The sequence below is a fragment of the Schistocerca piceifrons genome, chromosome 4 (genome assembly GCF_021461385.2).
Source record: "Schistocerca piceifrons isolate TAMUIC-IGC-003096 chromosome 4, iqSchPice1.1, whole genome shotgun sequence".
In the NCBI taxonomy this organism is placed as follows: domain Eukaryota; kingdom Metazoa; phylum Arthropoda; class Insecta; order Orthoptera; family Acrididae; genus Schistocerca; species Schistocerca piceifrons.
This window is the reverse complement of record NC_060141.1, coordinates 150,816,281-150,838,385: the sequence shown is the minus strand read 5'-3', so window position 1 is coordinate 150,838,385 and position 22,105 is coordinate 150,816,281. Positions and strand designations below refer to the sequence as shown.

Genomic DNA, 22,105 nt, shown 5'->3' with positions numbered 1-22,105 from the left:
GTGGCTCCCCACTATCAGAATTCATGTAAATATTACCCTACTGCATTCATCATCTCCACTTCAATGAAACTGCAGCCTCAGTTCAGTCGGCCGGAGTGGCCATGTGGTTCTAGGTGCTTCAGTCTGGAACCGCATGACCGCTGCAGTTGCAGGTTCGAATCCTGCCTGGGGCATGGATGTATGTGATGTCCTTAGGTTAGTTAGGTTTAAGTAGTTCTAAGTTCTAGGGGACTGATGACCACAGATGTTAAGTTCCATAGTGCTCAGAGCCATTTGAACCTCAGTTCTGCTAAATGCAATGCGCCATTTTTATTACTGATATCTTCTTTCTGCCACCACTTCAAACAGAGTGAGAAACAAATTTTAAGGAGTTCGGTTTCTCATTTAACTTATATTTTTAATCCTGTCTTAATTATATGTGTAACAAAACACTGGTCAGTCAGATCTTATATTAGCCTTCTTTTCATAATACATAACCTGTAATTTTGTGAAAAGGAAAATTGCTAATCACCATATAGCGGAGATGCCGAGTCACAGATAGGCACAACAAAAAGACTGTCATAAATATAGCTCACACAAATGCAACTCACACAGACGACTGCAGTCATGTAGCCTTAGTTTCCCCGAGACTGCAGTCATGTGTGTGTGAGTTGCATTTGTGTGAGTTTTGTATGTATGTGTTTTTTGCCTAATTTTGATGAAGGTCTTACTGGTAAAAAGCTATATTTGTGACAGTCTTTTTGTTGTGCCTATCTGTGACTCAGCATCTCCGTTATATGGTGAGCAGCAATTTCACATTCCATCTTGGATTTTCCATTGTTTGATGACCTGTAATTTTACATTTTTGTTACTTATTGTACACCGAGACAGTGACTCTTCATTATTCATTACATCAGATGTGTGTATTGAACAAAACATTAGAAAAATGACACACCTGAGGCAATAATGGGTGCATCTTCACATCCCTCAAACTTTTCTCCTTCAGCTTCTGACACCCCATCAGGACAACAGCCATACTTTGAAGCTTCACATCCACAGCCTTCTTTGTTTGGTCCAGCTGCTGGGGTCTTATCATCTGAGCAGCAACCAAATTCTGTGTTTTCACACCCGCAACCTGTAATACACAATGATTAAAAGTAAATCCTGTATTTTAATGGCAAATTTGCTCATGAATATGTTAGCAGTGGCATTTGCATGCATATGTCCACTATTTCAAAAGCTTGGGATGTGGGAGGGTGGATGGGAGGTAAGGTTGGGGAGCATAATGGAAACAACAAAAGATTCCAACATTTGGCATAGCAGCATTATCAGGTTGGACCCATAACATTAAAGCACTGATACTCAACACTACATAGGTTAGTAATACATATCAGCTTTTAGTATTTGTATAAAATATAAACAGTAACACTTGATCATTCTACAACAAAGGACATATTTAACTAACAGCACCCACAACCATAGCCAAGGTGCCTACATAAGAAGTTTTCATGCCATTATAGTGAGGGCACGTACTTTGTTGATGGTGATCTGTCCATCAGCCCTTTCTGATTAGGTGCCTAAGCCTATCCCTCATGGTCTTCTAACCAATCATACAATACAACTCTTTCTTTCTTTTACTAATGATTTAGTCTCCTGAAGTGTTTGCTTGAATTTATTACATTTCACCATTTAACAATATGATCAAGAAATATTGATGTTTCAAAACTTTGTTAATTTTTGAACTGTATTTACTTGCATTTTTGTATTTGAAATGTGAAAGGTCTGACTAAAAAGGTGAAAGAACAACAATGGAAATGGAGATGGGACCAATAGAGCACATAAATATGTTTTTAGTCAATCACTCAAAAATTGTGCCATAAAGTAAGTGAGCAGAATCATTATCATAACAAAGACATTTAAATGTAATATTAACCCTTTTTTTTGGGGGGGGAGGGGGGGAGTTTGGAAGTATGTTGATGGTTAGTGTGCATAATAGGTGTAAAACAATGTGTAGGACTATAGACAGATGCTGAACGAAAATCATTTGGCTGTCAAGAGAGCAACACGTGAAGCCTTCAGTGTCTACTGTGGCACAATATGTCAAATGTCCTTCGATAAAACCCAAAGAAATTCTCATCCTATGCTAAAGCTATTAGTGGCATAAAAGATAGTTCCAATCACTTGTGAATGACACAGGAACTAAAATTGAGGGCAGCAAAGCAAAAGCTGGAATTTTTAACTCCATTTTCAGATGATCCTTTACAAAGAAAAACCCAAGAGAATTTAATCCTTGTACCACTGAAGAGATGAGTGAAATAAATGTTAGTGTCAGTGGTGCTGAGAAACAGCTGAAATCTTTAAAACTGAACAAAGTTCTGGGGGCCCAATGGAATTCATCTCAGATTGCATCTGTATTTGTGGCTGAGTTAGCCCCTCCTCTAACTATAATCTGTCACAGATCCCTCAAATTAAAAATCATGCCCAATTGTTGGAAGAAAGCACATGTCACATCTGTTTACAAGAAGGGTAGTAGAAGTGATTCACAAAACTGCTGTCCATTATCCTTGATAAAGATTTGTTGTGGAACCTTAGAACATATTTTGAGCTCAAACATAATGATGCATCTTGAACAGAATGACCTCCTCCATGTTAACCAGCATGGATTCTGAAAACATCAATCCCACGAAAACCAACTCGCACTTTTCTCACGTGGCATACTGAAAGCTTCAGATCAAGGAAGTCAGGTAGATGCAGCATTTCTTGATTTCCGAAAAGTGTTTCACTCAGTACCATACCTATGCTTATTGTCAAAAATATGGTCATATGGGGTATCAAGCAGAATTTATGATTTGCTTGAGGACTTTTTGGCAGGGTGGATGCAGCATGTTATCTTGCTGTTCATTTTGTATATTAATGATCTTGCAGACAATATTAATAGTAGCCACAGACTTTTTGCAGGTGACACAGTTATCTATAGCAAAGTCCTGTATGAAAGAACCTGCAAAAATCTAAGTCAGAGCTTGATAAGGTTTCAATGTGCTGCAAAGATTGGCAACTTACTTTAAATGGTTAGAAATGTAATACTGTGCACTTCACAAAATGAAAAAAAACACAATATCAAAGGACTATAGTATCAACGAGTAACAACTGGAATCTGGATGTAATACTTTATAGGGATACGAAATGGAATGATCACATAGCCTCACCATGGGTGTAGGCTGGTAGTAGACTTCACTTTATTGGTAGAATTCTTGGAAATTGCAATCAGTCTACAAAGGGGATTGCTTAAAAATCATTTATACAACAAATTCTGGAATATTGCTCAAGTGTGTGGGACCCCTAGCAAATAAGACTAACAAGTGATTGAACATATACAGAGAAGGGTAGCATGAATGGTGACAGGTTTATTTGACCCATGGAGAGCGTCACAGAGATGCTGAAAAAACTCAGCTGACAGACTCTTGAAGATAGATGTAACCTATCCTGAGTAAGCCTAGTTGCAAAGTTTCAAGTACTGGCTTTAAATGATGATGCTAGGAATATGCTACAGCCCCCTATCAATCACTTAGATAGGGATCATGAGGACAACATTAGATTAATTACAGCACACACAGAGGTATTTGAATGACCATTCTTCCCATGCTCCAAACGTGAATTCAGTGGGAAGAAATCTAATAACTTCACAATGATTTGCTGAGGATGGATGTAGGTAAATGCAGTGTAGAGGTGAGTGACCTAACATTTAAGAAAAAAAAATTCGGAAAAGTATACAATCAGCATACCATGGACATAGAGATTAGAAGAAAATGCGGAAGGATAACATAATTTTACAAATTCAATACATCAGTCATACTCTGTGGACCTCACTGAGAGAGAGGGCAGTGGCAGTGGGTGGGTGGGTGGGTGGGTGGAGGGGGGAGGAGGTGTTACTTTTGGGACAAGATAGGAAGTAAAAATGTGCATTTTACTTCAGTGTAATAAAGCTAAATGACTTAACATTATAAAATATTATAGTACAGCTATAATATTTCATAATGTTAATCAGATTATAGCCTTATAGACCCCCACATTAATTTTAAGGGTTTCTTTAGTTTTGTCTTGAATTCTGACATATGATTTGGCAGGTTATTGTATAAACATTATCTAAGATCTTTCAATACTAACATTAAGCCCTTGAAATATTTTTAGGGGTTGGTTTTGGTCGTCATATTATATTCATGCTTTTCACATTCTTTTAAGGAAAGAGATATAATAGCAAACACAAGGCATATCACTAAAGAGTGAAATGGATGCCAAAAAAGAATTTTTTAGAGGTCGCTACAGCTCTAGAACTAACACCAGGTACAGTTCTTATGACACATTTTTGCTTTCTAAAACTATTATCCCTGTGCATTAAGTTTCGACAAAAATTATTTTTTAATCCATTACTGAATAGAAATACGCAGAAAAAACTAGTTCCTTCTTTTTCAATACCCTGTTGCAGTAGATTTGCAAACTGCAGGAAGTACTGAATTGTATTTACTGGAAGTTGTTACAAGTTAATGACAATTCATTTGCATTGAACCATCTGGTTATGTTTTCACACATTTTATTAAATGTCTTTTCAGTTACAGGCCTGGTACTAATTTTTGTTTCTATATTTGAATTGCCTGAAAAAAGTACCAACTTTATATCTTCTGGTAATACAACAGGAGACCATTTATGTATCTCAGAAACAACAGAAAACACAAAATAAAGTCCTGACTATTTCAGATTCTAAGTGCCCGTCATTATGTGATCAACATGCAACTTGTGGTGACATCAGTTTCTGTGCAATTAGCCAGCTCAAGAGACAAAAGATGAATTGCTGATTTGGCAGATAGAAGGTAATATAAATATAGAGTTTTGTTCATTATGCTTTGTATTTACACTGATCAAGATTTAGTGTGCAGTAAAGTTATGGACTGAGTACTCATAATATCCACAATTTATTTATTTATTGTCATCGAAATACCCTTAGTAGAGACCCCAATGTGACTCATTGAAGAGGAGATTCAGGACTGAGATGTTTTCTTCTTCTATGTAGATTCTCTGAAAGAGGGTAATAGGAAAAATGACCTTGAAGTATTACTCGGTTCTTTCAATTTGACACCCGTTATTGATTTTCCTACTCGGGTGGTAAAGGATAGCAGCTCACTGATAGATAACTTCTTTATAGACCAAGATAAGTTTAACCAGATAAATGCTCAGCCTGTTGAGAATGGTCTTTCTGATCATGGTGCACAGCTAGTTACAATATATGACATAGCTCCATTCAGCAATACTAAACAGTCCTCCAAAGTAGTACGTTCAGTCAACGATTTAACAATTGCAAATTTCAGGGAAAGCCTACAGCAGTTAGACTGGGATGAGGTGTACCGTGAACCTGATGCCAATTTAAAATATAATTTATTTCATGACATTTTTGTAAATGCATTTGAAAACTGCTTCCCCAAGAAAATAGTTAAATATACTTGTAAGAAACCTTGTAACAAGCCATGGCTTACTAAGGGTATAAAAATATCTTGTAACCGGAAAAGGGAAATGTATCTGACAGCAAGAAAGAGTAGTGACCCAGAAACTATCAAAAATTATAAAAACTACTGTGTTATATTAAGAAAAGTTATTAAAAAATCCAGGAGTATGTGTATCATGTCTGAAATCAGCAACTCTGATAATAAAATTAAAACAATTTGGAATATTATTAAAAGAGAAACAGGTCAACCAAGAGCAGAGGAAGACAGTATTACCATCAAATTGAATGAAAACTTTACGAACAAAAAGTCAGAAGTTGAAAATATTTTTAATAATCATTTTCTAAATGTTGTGGATATAGTAGGATCCAGGTGTTCATTAGAAGATGCTAGGCTGTTAATGGAAGAGGCCATACCTATGCAATTTGATACAATTGAAATCTCACCCACTTCTCCCTCTGAAATTAGGAAAATAATAAACTTGCTTAAAAGCAAAAACTCACATGGAATTGATGGCATTTCCAGCAAAATACTAAAAGCTTGTTCTCAACAGATAAGTAAGATTCTCAGCCACCTGTGTAATAGCTCTCTGGAACAGGGCATTTTCCCTGATAGACTGAAATATGCTATTGTTATACCTTTGCATAAAAAGGGGGATAGATCTGATGTCAACAATTACCGTCCAATCTCCCTTCTAACAGCTTTATCCAAAATTTTTGAGAAAGTAATGTATTCAAGAGTAGCTTCACATATCTGTAAAAATGAAGTACTAACAAAATGACAGTTTGGTTTCCAGAAAGGTTTTTCAACAGAAAATGCCATATATGCTTTCACCAGTCAAATTTTGAATGATCTGAGTAACCGAACACCACCCATTGGGATTTTTTGTGATCTCTCAAAGGCTTTTGATTGTGTAAATCATGAAATTCTGCTAGACAAGCTCAAGTATTGTGGCATGAGTGGGACAGTGCACAAATGGTTTAATTTGTACCTAACTGGAAGAGTGCAGAAAGTTGAAATAAGTAGTTCTCGTAACATGCAAAGATCAGCACATTCCTCAAACTGGGGAACTATCAAGAATGGGGTTCCACAAGGGTCAGTCTTGGGTCCTTTGTTGTTCTTATTATATATTAATGACTTGCCATTCTATATTCATGAAGAGGCAAAGTTAGTTCTCTTCACTGATGATACAAGTATAGTAATCACACCTGACAAACAAGAATTAACTGATGAAATTGTCAATACTGTCTTTCAGAAAATTACTAAGTGGTTCCTTGTAAATGGACTCTCACTGAATTTTGATAAGACACAGTACATACAGTTCCGTACAGTGAATGGTATGACGCCATTAATAAATATAGACCTTAATCAGAAGCATATAGCTAAGGTAGAATATTCCAAATTTTTAGGTATGTCCATTGATGAGAGATTAAATTGGAAGAAACACATTGATGATCTGCTGAAACGTTTGAGTTCAGCTACTTATGCAATAAGGGTAATTGCAAATTTTGGTGATAAACATCTTAGTAAATTAGCTTACTACGCCTATTTTCACTCATTGCTTTCATATGGCATCATATTTTGGGGTAATTCATCACTGAGGAATAAAGTATTTATTGCACAAAAGCGTGTAATCAGAATAATAGCTGGAGTCCACCCAAGATCATCCTGCAGACATTTATTTAAGGATCTAGGGATATTCACAGTAGCTTCTCAGTATATATACTCTCTTATGAAATTTGTTATTAACAACCAAACCCAATTCAAAAGTAATGGCAGTGTGCATAACTACAATACTAGGAGAAAGGACGATCTTCACTATTCAAGATTAAATCTAACTTTGGCACAGAAAGGGGTGAATTATACTGGCACTAAAGTCTTTGGTCACTTACCAAATAGTATCAAAAGTCTGACAGATAACCAACAAGTATTTAAGAAGAAATTAAAAGAATTTCTGAATGACAACTCCTTCTACTCCATAGAGGAATTTTTAGATATAAATTAAGAAAAAAAAGAAAAAAAACAAAAATATTAAAAAAACAATAAAAAAAAAAAAAAAATAAAAATAAAAAATAAAGAAAAACAAAGAACACAAAAAAATTGTTTTATTAACTTAAGTATGTTGTTAAATTAGCCTAATTATGTCATGTATTGGAAAATTCGACTCGTTCCACATCATTACGAAATATCGTATTCATGATCCATGGAACTAGTATTAATCAAATCTAATCTAATCTTTTGTGATAATGACGGATGTGATATCACCAGAGACTGATACCAAAGTGGGGCAAACCATGTCTCCAGCTGTGTCACACCATGCACCCACTGACATAAATTGCGGCTGGCACACATAGAGTGCATCTTTCAACAATGTGGAGTGTGTACTTATAATGACAAGTATATAACCACAGTTGCACATTTAGAATGAGCAATGATGCAAGAAATATAAGATGTTCTAATGCAACATTGCTACATATCATTAAAGAAGCTCGTTCAATGCTATATTTTGTCACTGGAGCTTTGGCTGCAGAAAGGTTATAATGATGAACAGCTTGGCAACAGTTTCCCATCTCAAATGTTGCAAGCCTTACTTACTTCAACTGCCCTGATCTGTTGCCTGAACAGATGCTATGCAGGCTGTGGGTTCATAAGTTACCAGTTGGTATTCACACAGTCATGGCAACGCATCAAAACTTATCACTGCAGTTGTTGGCAAAGAAGGCTGATGCAGTAGTGAACATCCTGGCTGAAGTACAACTGATAACGGTCATGGAAGGAGCATTTAAGCAGCAAGCACTGCCACCAGCAACAAGAATGGTGCATTTGATGAGCACGGATGCACCAAAGCACGAGCAAAGAGTGGAACAATTAGAAGATAAAATCACAAGTCTGAGCTTGAAGCTATTGGCACAGCAGCACAAATTCTGATAACTCTATGATCGAACTCCTGAGGAGCAGACAGGACACCAGAAAGATGGTCAGTGTAGAACTGATATGATACTGACCAATGGTGCTGGTATCACACAGGTTTTGGAGGTGCAGCTTGCCAGTGCACCAGCCCTTGCTGTTACTCAAAAGTTGTAGACAGACATTAGAGGACACTGACATTTGTCATCAACAATGTGTGCATCCACAACTGAATGATGTACGATCACATCACCACTAAAAATTTCGTCATAGATCTGGGTGCAAAGTGAATGTACACCCAAACAACTGAGTATTGTACCTGCCACCTCAACACAGCATATACTGACCAAGGCAAACAATTCGTGCACTGGAACGGCTAGTGAACAGAAACTGACACTGGAGTTGGGTCTTCAATATGAGTCTACTTGGGCATTTCTTATCACCAATATTGCCGACCCTACACTCAATGCAGATATTTTGTCTCATTTTCATCTGCAAGAAGATTTACTCAACTGTCAGTTAATCACAGTGAGCCACAGTGCCAGTCTGTCAACCATGTCATCCATCCTGATAAATGAAGAGTCATTTGTGTCTTTACAACTGTGTGGAAACCACTTGGGTGTGTCTCACTTGATGTTGCCCACAGGTCCAAATTATTTTGGACAACGGAAACTATTACTATAGTAAATGACAGCAGTCTTTTTGGCTGCATACTTCAAGAATTTCCGGTGCTCACTCATCTGACAACCATTAATAGGAAATGTCACCACTCAACGGTGCATCATATACACACATCACCTGGTCAATCTGTTGCAGCTCATCCAATATGGCTTCTATCTCACAAACTCCTGGCAGTGCAAGCAGGTTCTCAGAAGCTGTTGAAAGCAAGTACTGTGACTAGATAAGATAGTTCAGGGGCATCACTGCTACTCATGAGTGAAAAAAAAAGATGGCTCCTGGAGATTATATGTGGATTACAGGGCACTCAAGGCCTGCACAATTCCTGACCCTTACCCTGTGCCTCATTGGACTATTTCCAACAGTGTCATTAGCCATGCTCAGGTATTTGGTGTGGTCAATTGTACAAAGGCATTTCTGAAAATTCCAGTGGCATTGGAAGAAGTTCAGAAAACCACTGTAATAACATGTTTTGTGTTTCTCCAGTACAAATTTATGCCTTTTGATATAACAAATTCTGTGCAGATGTGGCAGCATTTTATGCATAAAGTGTCACAAGGAATGCCATTCCTAATATGTTGATGGATGATATCGTCATATTTTCGCCTACAAATGAGGAGCATATTACTAACCAGTGGCAGCTTTTTCAGTGCCTACAGGAGTATGGCATAGTCATTAATGTCACAAAGAGTGTTTTGGGCAAATGAGAGGTGCAATTTTTGGGATATGTAGTCTCATCAGCCAATCAGTCATCACTTCCCAGATGCTTGGCAGCAGTGTAACATATGCCTTTGCCAAAAATCTGCAGAGGATTGCATAGATTTCTGAGAATGCTGAATTACTCCTTGCAGCACTTTCCAGGGCTGACAAATTAACAGGCACCACTTACTATGCTGCTCTCAGAAAAGAATACATTTGGTAGTTGGAAGGTACCTTGGAGTTCAGCGAGTGACACTGCATCTCATAAAGTTAAGCAATATTTGGCAGAGTGGCACGGCTCACTTAACTGCAGGTTAGTGCTCCATTTCCTCCAATGATACATTTGAGCCAAAATGCAATTGGTGCAGTACTGCAGCAGAGAGTGAACGACTGATGGCAACTGTTCACCTTTTACTTGCAGAATCTTATGCTGTGGTAGAGGAAATGGAGTGTTATATATCACAAGTTGCTGGCAATCTATATGGTCATTAACCGTTTTTGTTTGTCTGTGGAAGGAAGACATTTTACAACTTTTACTGGCCACAAACCACTAACTTGTTTCTTCCAAGGCACAATGGATAATGGCTCCTGCAGCATTGTAGGCAAGCAGAATATACACCACAATTTACAACTGATGTGAATCACACCTGAGGCAGAAACAACATTATCGCAGATTGTCTGTCACGGAATAGTGCGAGCCTACATGCTCTGCCACGGGTTAAGATAGTGGCCAAGCACCAAGAGGACACAGTGTGGCACAACTACTCCAAAGTGAACACACAAGCCTGCAACTGAGACGTATTTCGATCCATATTGTGCCATGAGTCTCTTGTGCAACACATGCCAAGACAAACAACATCCATACATTTCCACAGAATTCTGACACACAGTTTTAAACTGGTTCATCCAGGGAGCAGGATTAGTGGTAAGCTAGGTGGTGTGGCAAGGAAGTCAGAAGTACTGCTGAGTGTGAGTGTGCCACTGTCTCAATTGCCAGTGAGGTGAAATCGGCTGATATGCCTTCACACCAGTTGCACATTTTCCAACACCGAAAGCAAGATTTTCACTCACACATGTGGACATCATAGGACTGTTACTCTATTCTGATGGTCACCACTATCTAGTTACTGTAGTGGATAGTTTTACATGGTGACCCAAAGCTACTCCCATACAAGACATCTCCAACGAGGCGGTTGCAAAGGCATTGTTGCTAACGTGGTTTTTGAGCTCTGGCATTCCTCAAACCATTACGACTGACTGCAGATGCCAGTTTGTGTCACAGCTGTTTAATGAGCTTCTTCAACTATTTAGCTGCAACCATCTTCACACCACTCACTAACATCATGCTAGTAATGGAATGATGGAGAGGCTTCATGACATGCCAAAGACGGCACTGATGTGTTGCTCATCAGTGTGTATGGATGCCTTGCCAATGGCATTGTTAGACCCATGCACCTTAGTAAACAAGGATCTGCAATGTTTGCCAACCCAACTAGTGTAGGCAAAACAGTTATGTGTGCTAGACGTACTCATTGTACCAACACCACTTTAGCCAACTGTTCCAGAAACAATGACAAAGTTCAACAATGGTTCAGCTCCCAGATGAAATGTCAGCATGCAGGCCCTCCTGTCAGGATATGCTTACATCACACATGTCTGGCTCAAGAGCTGACACTGTGCACCCACCACAAACTGGTCCCTAAAGAGTTCCCTCAAAAGAGAATAACACTTTCAAGATTGTCCAGAACAGCAGGCACAAAACAGTCACCGTAGTGTGACTAAAGCCTGCCTACCTCTAAAAAAATGAACCTCTACAGCACAATCCCATCACTTTTCCACTGGCCTGCTCTGAGCCTACAATGAGGACTGATACTGCAGCCTCCCAGGAGACTCAAGAGCCCTGGACTGTCCTGTCAGCTGCTGCCACAACACACATGCCCCCCCCCCCCCCCCAAGCCAATCATCACATCACAAGGGCTGGCTGACAGGTTAAGCACCAGTACCTCAATATTCCAGAAGCACTCAGCTTCAAAAGGGAGGATTACTGGGCAAGTAAGAGATTGCTGGTTTGGCAGAGAGAATATATTATCAATGTAGAGTTGAGAAAGATGAATTGCTGGTTTGGCAGAGAGTATATACAGGGTGTTTCAAAAATGACCGGTATATTTGAAACGGTAATAAAAACTAAACAAGCAGCGATAGAAATACACCGTTTGTTGCAATATGCTTGGGACAACAGTACATTTTCAGGCAGACAAACTTTCGAAATTACAGGAGTTACAATTGTCAACAACAGATGGCGCTGCGGTCTGGGAAACTCTATAGTACGATATTTTCCACATATCCACCATGCGTAGCAATAATATGGCGTAGTCTCTGAATGAAATTACCCGAAACCTTTGACAACGTGTCTGGCGGAATGGCTTCACATGCAGATGAGATGTACTGCTTCAGCTGTTCAATTGTTTCTGGATTCTGGCGGTACACCTGGTCTTTCAAGTGTCCCCACAGAAAGAAGTCACAGGGGTTCATGTCTGGCGAATAGGGAGGCCAATCCACGCCGCCTCCTGTATGTTTCGGATAGCCCAAAGTAATCACACGATCATCGAAATATTCATTCAGGAAATTAAAGACGTCGGCCGTGCGATGTGGCCGGGCACCATCTTGCATAAACCACGAGGTGTTCGCAGTGTCGTCTAAGGCAGTTTGTACCGCCACAAATTCACGAAGAATGTCCAGATAGCGTGATGCAGTAATCGTTTCGGATCTGAAAAATGGGCCAATGATTCCTTTGGAAGAAATGGCGGCCCAGACCAGTACTTTTTGAGGATGCAGGGATGATGGGACTGCAACATGGGGCTTTCGGTTCCCCATATGCGCCAGTTCTGTTTATTGACGAAGCCGTCCAGGTAAAAATAAGCTTCATCAGTAAACCAAATGCTGCCCACATGCATATCGCCGTCATCAATCCTGTGCACTATATCGTTAGCGAATGTCTCTCATGCAGCAATGGTAGCGGCGCTGAGGGGTTGCCGCGTTTGAATTTTGTATGGATAGAGGTGTAAACTCTGACGGATGAGACGATACGTGGACGTTTGCGTCATTTGGACCGCAGCTGCAACACGGCGAACGGAAACCCGAGGCCGCTGTTGGATCACCTGCTGCACTAGCTGCGCGTTGCCCTCTGTGGTTGCCGTACACGGTCACCCTACCTTTCCAGCACGTTCATCCATCATGTTCCCAGTCCGTTGAAATTTTTCAAACAGATCCTTTATTGTATCGCTTCTCGGTCCTTTGGTTACATTAAACCTCCATTGAAAACTTCGTCTTGTTGCAACAGCACTGTGTTCTAGGCGGTGGAATTCCAACACCAGAAAAATCCTCTGTTCTAAGGAATAAACCATGTTGTCCACAGCACACTTGCACGTTGTGAACAGCACACGCTTACAGCAGAAAGACGACGTACAGAATCGCGCACCCACAGACTCCGTTGTCTTCTATATCTTTCACATCACTTGCAGCGCCATCTGCTGTTGAAAATTAAAACTACTGTAATTTCAAAAGTTTGTCCGCCTGAAAATGTACTGTTGTCCCAAGCATATTGCAACAAACAGTGTATTTCTATCGCTGCTCGTTTAGTTTTTATTGCCGTTTCAAATATACCGGTCATTTTTGAAACACCCTGTATTATCAATGTAGAGTTTTGTTCATTATTGTTTGTACTTAGTAGTTGTAGTAGCTTTATTCATCCGTAATTCTCTTTTTACAAGGATATAGGACACATCAAATTATTTACAAGTTTAGACCAATTTAAAATAAGATAATTCATATACACATACATTACAGACTACTAGTTAGACACAATCATTAGATTTATTCCTGGTTATGATCAGTTGTGCAATAAAGCTATGTATTGCATAATCATCATGTCTACATATGGGAATTATTTTTTGTCATCAAAATTCTCACAACTGATACACACAGCTTTCTGTCACGCAGATAAAAAACCATAATCTGCTCTGCCTACTATTCAATAATACATTAAATTTTTTGTGAGGGTACCATGGTTTACAAAATTAAAAGCCTCTGCCAAACACAAATTATTTTCAACAGTAATTATTTCTGACTTACTGATTCCAATTACTTTCTCAAATACAAATCTGTAGGTGTTTAGAGGGAAAAAGTAATTACAAAGTTTTGACCATGGGTGGCTGTTAAAGCTTGAATATTATTTCAAAATTATATTTCAGTTTGGTTGATCAATGTAGGATAGTTTCATCTGCCTTCTGATACCACTCATAAAACAAATATACATTTTTTGTCTTCTCTCTTTCATTTATTTGATATGTTCTATACTATCTATACATAAAGTACCAAATTTGTTTTTCAAACTGTATCTTTGGAAGGCTTATTGTTCAAAGTATTTTGTGTAGAAACATTTTGTATAAGGAAACATTCAAAATTTAAGAAGCAAGAAAACTATGTGCACTTAAAAAAATCCAACCCCATTGACAATTGTTTGTTTTAGGATTAAACCAACTAATTTGAAAGCTCTGATCCTCTTCTAAACAAACATATTGCTTTTTATATAAATTCTGTGACAATGAAAATGTTACTACTCAAAAATGTTGTTGCAAAATTATTCAAATTTTGGAGTGCTAACCCTACAAAAATGGAATATTACAATCTTGTAACCTTAATTTTTCAGTATCCAAAAATGTATACTTTTACTAGGAAAACATGTTAGTGAAATACCTCAAATAAAAAATTTTGGATTTTAGAACATTTTTGGCTGCCTTAACTAGAAAACATGGGAGAAAAGAGCACACCTAACAATTTGTGCAGGGTGTAGATACTTATATTAACACCACTAGCTGTACATGTTCCATTTTGGAGTCACTTGCTTGTATCGACAGTAGCTGCACACGATGAATGTCTTTGACCAGTTGCTGGGTAACTGAAGGATGCTTCGTATTAGAGGGCAGGGAGGCAGAGCCGAGCAACAATATATGGACATGCAAGGCACGTTCATCGAGTTTGGTCTTGTCAGCAGAACTGTGTATAGTTTGGGCTCTGCAATTGTCACAGATGTGTTGACATCCCTGTGAACTGGACATTACCTGAAGTCGGCAGCCTGGCTTGGGGTGTATGTAGTTCGCACTGACAGGTTGAAATTCAAAGTGTCAGCCACTTAACCAACTGGAAGAAGCAAAGCTGGCTTGGGAATCTGTCTCACCTGAGGACTGTAAATTCTATGGTGAACACCCGTTTCCAACTATGGACAGCAATTCTGAATTTGATATACAAGTGTTGTGACACTGGGCATCCTGGTTATCTTCCTAGTTTTTGCGTCATTTTCCTGTGGTTGTCCTGAGGAGTGTGTATGCACTCATTTGTTTCTGTACTGGACTTTCTCTCACTGTTTGAGCATGTTTAACGAGTTGTGGCAAACAAAGGCTAGTCATTAAATTTGCCACTGACAGTTTTCACATTTTATTGTCTTACTGTTGAGTGGACCCTGACCACAATCTATTGGTTATGAACTGTAGATTAAAACTGAAGAAACTGCAAAAAGGTCGGAATTTAAGGAGATGGGACCTGAATAAACTAACTAAACCAGAGGTTGTACAGAGTTTCAGGGAGAGCGTAAGGGAACAAATGGCAGGAATGGGGGAAAGAAATACAGTAGAAGAAGAATGGGAAGCTTTGAGGGATGAAGTAGTGAAGGTAGCAGAGGATCAAGTAGGTAAAAAGACGAGGGCTGGTAGAAAACCTTGGGTAACGGAAGAAATATTGAATTTAATTGATGAAAGGAGAAAATATAAAAACGCAGTAAATGAAGCAGGCAAAAAGGAATACAAACGCCTCAAAAATGAGATCGACAGGAAGTGCAAAATGGCTAAGCAGGGATGGCTAGAGGATAAATGTAAGGATGTAGAGGCTTATCTCACTAGGGGTAAGATAGATACTGCCTACAGGAAAATTAAAGAGACCTTTGGAGAGAAGAGAGCCACTTGTATGAATATCAAGAGCTCAGATGGAAACCCAGTTCTAAGCAAAGAAGGGAAAGCAGAAAGGTGGAATGAGTATATAGAGGGTCTATACAAGGGCGATGTACTTGAGGACAGTATTATGGAAATGGAAGAGGATGTAGATGAAGATGAAATGGGAGATATGATACTGCATGAAGAGTTTGACAGAGCACTGAAAGACCTGAGTCGAAACAAGGCCCCCGGAGTAGACAACATTCCAATTAGAACTACTGACAGCCTTGGGAGAGCCAGTCCTGACAAAACTCTACCATCTGGTGAGCAAGATGTATGAGACAGGTGAAATTCCCTCAGACTTCAAGAAGAATATTATAATCCCAATCTCAAAGAAAGCAGGTGTTGACAGATGTGAAAATTATCGAACTATCAGTTTAATAAGTCACGGCTGCAAAATACTAACGCGAATTCTTTACAAACAAATGGAAAAACTAGTAGAAGCCGAACTTAGGGAAGATCAGTTTGGATTCCGTAGAAATATTGGAACACATGAGGCAATACTGACCCTACGGCTTATCTTAGAAGCTAGATTAAGGAAAGGCAAACCTACGTTTCTAGCATTTGTAGACTTAGAGAAAGCTTTTGACAATGTTGACTGGAATACTCTCTTTCAAATTTTGAAGGTGGCAGGGGTAAAATATAGGGAGTGAAAGGCTATTTACAATTTGTATAGAAACCAAATGGCAGTTATAAGAGTTGAGGGGCACGAAAGGGAAGCAGTGGTTGGGAAGGGGGTGAGGCAGGGTTGTAGCCTCTTCCCGATGTTATTCAATCTGTATATTGAGCAAGCAGTGAAGGAAACAAAAGAAAAATTCGGCGTAGGTATTAAATACCATGGAGAAGAAATAGAAACTTTGAGGTTTGCCAATGACATTGTAATTCTGTCAGAGACAGCAAAGGACTTGAAAGAGCAGTTGAACAGAATGGATGGTGTCTTGAAGGGAGGATATAAGATGAACATCAACAAAAGCGAAACGAGGATAATGGAATGTAGTCGAACTAAGTCAGATGATGTTGAGAGTATTAGATTAGGAAATGAGACGCTTAAAGTAGTAAAGGAGTTTTGCTATTTGGGGAGTAAAACAACTGATGATGGTCGAAGTAGAGAGAATATAAAATGTAGACTGGCAATGAGAAGGAAAGTGTTTCTGAAGAAGAGAAGTTTGTCAACATCGAGTATTGATTTAAGTGTTAGGAAGTCGTTTCTGAAAGTATTTGTATGGAGTGTAGCCATGTATGGAAGTGAAACATGGATGATAAATAGTTTAGACAAGAAGAGAATAGAAGCTTTTGAAATGTGGTGCTACAGAAGAATGCTGAAGATTAGATGGATAGATCACATAACTAATGAGGAGGTGTTGAATAGGATTGGGGAGAAGAGAAGTTTGTGGCACAATTTGACTAGAAGAAGGGGTTGGTTGGTTGGACATGTTCTGAGGCATCAAGGGATCACAAATTTAGTATTGGAGGGCAGTGTGGAGGGTAAAAATCGTAGAGGGAGACCAAGAGATGAATACACCAAGCAGATTCAGAAGGATGTAGGTTGCAGTAGGTACTGGGAGATGAAGAAGCTTGCACAGGATAGAGTAGCATGGAGAGCTGCGTCAAACCAGTCTCAGGACTGAAGACCACAACAACAACAACAACTGTTGAGTGTCATGATATAGCGGAGATGCTGAGTCGCAATAGGCACAACAAAAAGATTCACACAATTAAAGCTTTCGGCCGTTAAGGCCTTTGTCAGCAGTAGACACACATACACATACACACACACACACACTCATGTAAATGCAGCTTGCACACAGATCTATAGTTTCATAGAGCTGAAACCACACCCAGCTCTCTGAGACTACAGATGTGTGTGCAAGTTGCGTTTACATGTGTGTGTGTGTGTGTGTGTGTGTGTGTGTGTGTGTGTGTGTGTGTGTGTGTATGTGTGTCTACTGTTGACAAAGGCCTTAATGGCCGAAAGCTTTAATTGTGTGAATCTTTTTGTTGTGCCTAGCGCGACTCAGCATCTCCGCTGTGTTTAAACTAAAAACTTTTTTTAATAATTTTATCCGTATGTTTTAGCTTCAATCGTGACTGTATTCAATACACTGGAGGTATGAATTAAAAAACACCTTGAGTCACAACTTTTTGTGTTTTTTTAAGTACATGATGCATTTCGGATCCTGTGGGTGCATCATCAGGTGTAATTTGTGTCAATATATGGTCTTTGTCTTCTCTAGAATGAGGTGAAATTCATATCCCTGTGACAAAAAGGTTTAATGTTAGGTTATGAACTTTGTAAGTCAAACGTGGAAAATATGTGCGAAATAGTGGAAAAGATGAACAGTGTAAACTTACCACATAATCCGAGAAAAGTGTTTTAACATTTTAGCAGCAGCAAACATACTTTTCTCTATCATTTTCGTACATGTCACTTCATTCAAGAGGACGACACTGAGCTGATTACTTAGGAGAGAAAAAAAAAGTATGCCGTGCCAGAACTGCTCCCAAAAGAGCATGCTTGGGCCACCCCACCTGGACAACTGAAACAATTTTCCAGAAAAGCAGGTTGGCAGCCATGACATCATGCACTATCAAAGGAAAAATGCAGCAAAGTTTGCTGAAAGGCATCATCCAAGATGAAAATGAGAGTCTCTTGTTAGTCGAACTCTGTATCTGGTCCCACTGAGAACTACAATTGTGCATCCCCATTTGCATGCTATGTGGTGGACCAGTATCAAATGTCATAACAATAATTCAGTAATTGAGGAATAGTACCTGCCTCTGCAAAAAAGTTTGCACTCCTATCTGGCAACGTGCAATGAGGACTGAATAAGGAACAAAAGGGATGGCCCACTGTCTTGATGGAATAGGAGAAACAATACCAATGCTGCAACTTGGCCTTGACCTTGTTGCACATGGCAAAAGGATTTTATTTATTTATTTTTTTGGGGGGGGGGGGGAGGGGGGGGAGGGGGGGGGGGACAAAATTTAGGTATTGCAGATGGCTTAAGAGACATGATTATCTCGAAATTTCCTACCCACCACAAGGTATTCTCAAACAACAGGTCACACAACCATAGAAAAGAGTCCAAATATTGGAAAGGGACAGAATGAGATATCAAATGTATTTTGTCAACTGTCTGGAAGCCAAAAACATAAAAGGTATCTAGCCCAAACGTATCTTGATCCAATGGTGAATTAATCACTAACAATGTCAGTTGCCATTCCATATTTTTATAATGTGTAGAAACAGATAACTGTCCCATCAAAGGAATAAAATGATTGCTATTAGACATGTCAGCCTCCATAGTCCAATTGTCAATATGGAAGACCTTCATGTGGGGACCCTGGTTCAGTTCCTGGTACTGTCATGAATTTTTCCTGGGTGGGAGGACCGGACCGAGTTGGGCTCAGCCTTGCTATGCCAACTGAGGGGCTACCTGATGAGAGGTCAAAGTGTGGCATTGTTTGGGAATGTAGCGTGCTGATTCCACTGCCCCTCCATAACACATCCAATGATAAACGACTGAGGATGGCATGGCAGGCAGCTGACTATCGCATGATTTCAGGGCATGATCATGAGTTCTCCTTTTTCCTTCTGCTGTAAGGCACAACAATATGTACAGGTCATTGCAATGCAAGACAGCTCAACAGACAGGCGTGTGTGTCGGTTAATGAGACTGACCATCGCTCCTGCATCTACCCGAAAACTCAATCGGTTGCCCATCCAATAACAAAATCAGTTGAATATGCTGGGGTGAAGTTTGTGGGGCACTAGAGACCATCTGCGACTCTAAGGGAAAACGCTGGGTCCTCCAATAATCACCCTGCAGTTTGCCCACTGTCACAAACTGTTGCCAAATGGTCTACTTCGTGGCACATCCCACACACGACATCTATATGCAGGTAATTCTATGAATGTGAACTAAATGAGAATTAGGTCAGGATCACCAGCTTGCTCATTGGGCAGAAATAAATGTGGAAGGGGAGCAACTTTGAGAATCCAAATAACATTGTGAGTGGGGATAACAATGTTTTGATTTACTTGTATCTGTCAAGCCCAATGCAGGGTGAGATGGGCAGCACTGTGACATCACTGCACTTGAATCATCCATGATACCAACAGACACTTGCTCAGTGGAAGGCAAGGCCACCTGGCTCACCCCACGGATCATCAAGGGTTGTTTACCATGCACCATGTTTATCTTGACCACCTGCAAGTTGTCAGGTGGTACGTCCCTTGGCATTGCTGAAAGTCCATATGATTCAGTGATCTTAGTGACTTTAGCAAAAAAAAAAAAAAAAGGATTAGAAAAGGCAAATGAACAGGAAAATGCCCTAGCATGGACCTCTGGATCAGGTCTTAACTGGGCGATATAACCACCAATTAGTGAGATCACAAATGAGGTAGCACACTGGTGACAAACTGACACTTGCACAATAGACTTTGCACAATGGTGATCTACACTGCATATGACTGCCCAGGTCACCTGCGGTAGTGATAAAACTGTAACCATGCTGCCAGCACATGGATTTGATGATCAAAATACTGTGTGAGCAACTGACAAAGATTCTCAGAGTTTTCCAGGATGGTAGATGGCTTCAAAGTCTGGACAATTTCATACAATGCTGCACTGTTGGACAATAACAAGGCAGCCTTATCAAATGGATTGATGATGCACCTTACCTGGCAGTATGGCAAGAATTGGTGCATGTAATACTCCCACATTTCTATAGCCTTGCAAAACTAGTGAATGGTGTTGGGGGTGACGTGGGGAGGGGGAAAATTTCTTAGCAGGTGCCTGGGTTCAGCATGGTGTATCTACAGAGCACTTCCACATTCTGTCTGAGCAGTTCCTGCATGTGCTCCTGCTGGAGCTTTTGTTGCTGCTCCTGGAGGTGCACCTGCTCCTTCCAACAATGCAAAAATGCTGGGTCTATGGTGGCCACAACTTAACACTATGAAAAAAAGGATGAGTGTCACATGGCGGCTAGTGTTGATATGCATAGTGTTCATGCGAAAAAAAGTGAAAATTACACCGATAAAAACAGCATGTGCACGAATTGTACTGATGGAATCAGAAAGTTAAATGATCGTGTAAGTAGTCTGCAACTACCCATTAATACTCTGATGAGCGAACTAAAAAAACTTACGTCCGGAAAGTGTGAACCTACATCAAACCTGAGTCACAGTAACCACAAAATTCAAGGCAAAGTGAAAAACAAGGTGACTCATTCTCAACGAAGCTTATTGTATGAGCCTAATACCATGTTTACAAGCAGGTTCAGTGTGAAATCAACTGTGCAAGATAAGAAACATTGTGCTTGTGATAAAACTAACTTCCGAGCTGAATATGAAACTACAAATACGCCGAGTGATACATCCAAAAGAATACCTAACAACACAACTACTGTTATGAAAGGAAATGAAACTGAAAGACCTGAACACTTGCGTGACCTAAATATGAAGTATTTGTCCAGCGCTGATACTAAATTGTTTGGCCATAATGCTGGTGGGCCTTCTAAACATGCAACGAAGAAAAGTAGTTGTGATGGCAGACAGTCATGGTCGTGGATTTGCTCGCCTTCTGAACGGTCAGTCCAGTGTACAAACAATCGCTTACATAAAGCCTGGTGCCTCTATGTTGGAAGTTTGCAATTGTGTACGATCCACAGACATTGCTGACTTATCCTCTGAAGACTTTATTGTGCTAATTGGTGGGTCAAATGACATATATAAAAACAAAACACACAAAGCAAAACAAGAACTAAAAAAGTGCTTAGGACAGTTGACACACACAAATGTTTTAGTGCTGAACATCCCACATCGGCATGACTTACCATCTTGGTCATGCATAAATAAAGAAATAATCAATGCCAACCAACAAATTTCATTACTTTGCAAACATTCCAGAAATGTAGAACTCGTAAATGTTAACAATATTGGGAACAGATTCCACACATTACATGGATTGCACGTTAACAACATGGGGAAAAACCTGCTCATCGGAAAAATTGAAGAAATTATCAAGAGGCATCAAACACCTAAAAGTAAAATCATCCTGGATTGGCCCACCAAATATTCGAAGGAAACAATGCCAGCAAGACCTCACTCACTAACATCAACAACAAAAGAAGGAACAAGGTGCCTCCAATATTCAGGCACAGCAACAAGAATGAATGCAGTAACAGCTCTACCAATTGCAGACCCAGCTCTAACACCAGCAGCAATATTATCAACAGTAGGATCAGCAGCTGAACAACTACCAGGGGAATCAGACACAGAAGAAAATTCTGCTGCAGATGATA

At 39.6% G+C, this 22,105-nt stretch overlaps 1 protein-coding gene across 3 annotated transcripts in view; it reads right to left on the bottom strand.

The window, feature by feature from the left end:
• Nucleotides 1-22,105, bottom strand: part of LOC124796273 (papilin) — a 259,683-nt gene that overhangs the window by 134,916 nt on the left and 102,662 nt on the right. For all 3 annotated transcript variants that reach the window (XM_047260389.1, XM_047260387.1, XM_047260386.1), the window contains exon 20: nt 935-1,114. In XM_047260389.1, the coding sequence (XP_047116345.1) occupies nt 935-1,114 (180 nt within the window). The remainder of the gene's footprint in view (nt 1-934; nt 1,115-22,105) is intronic.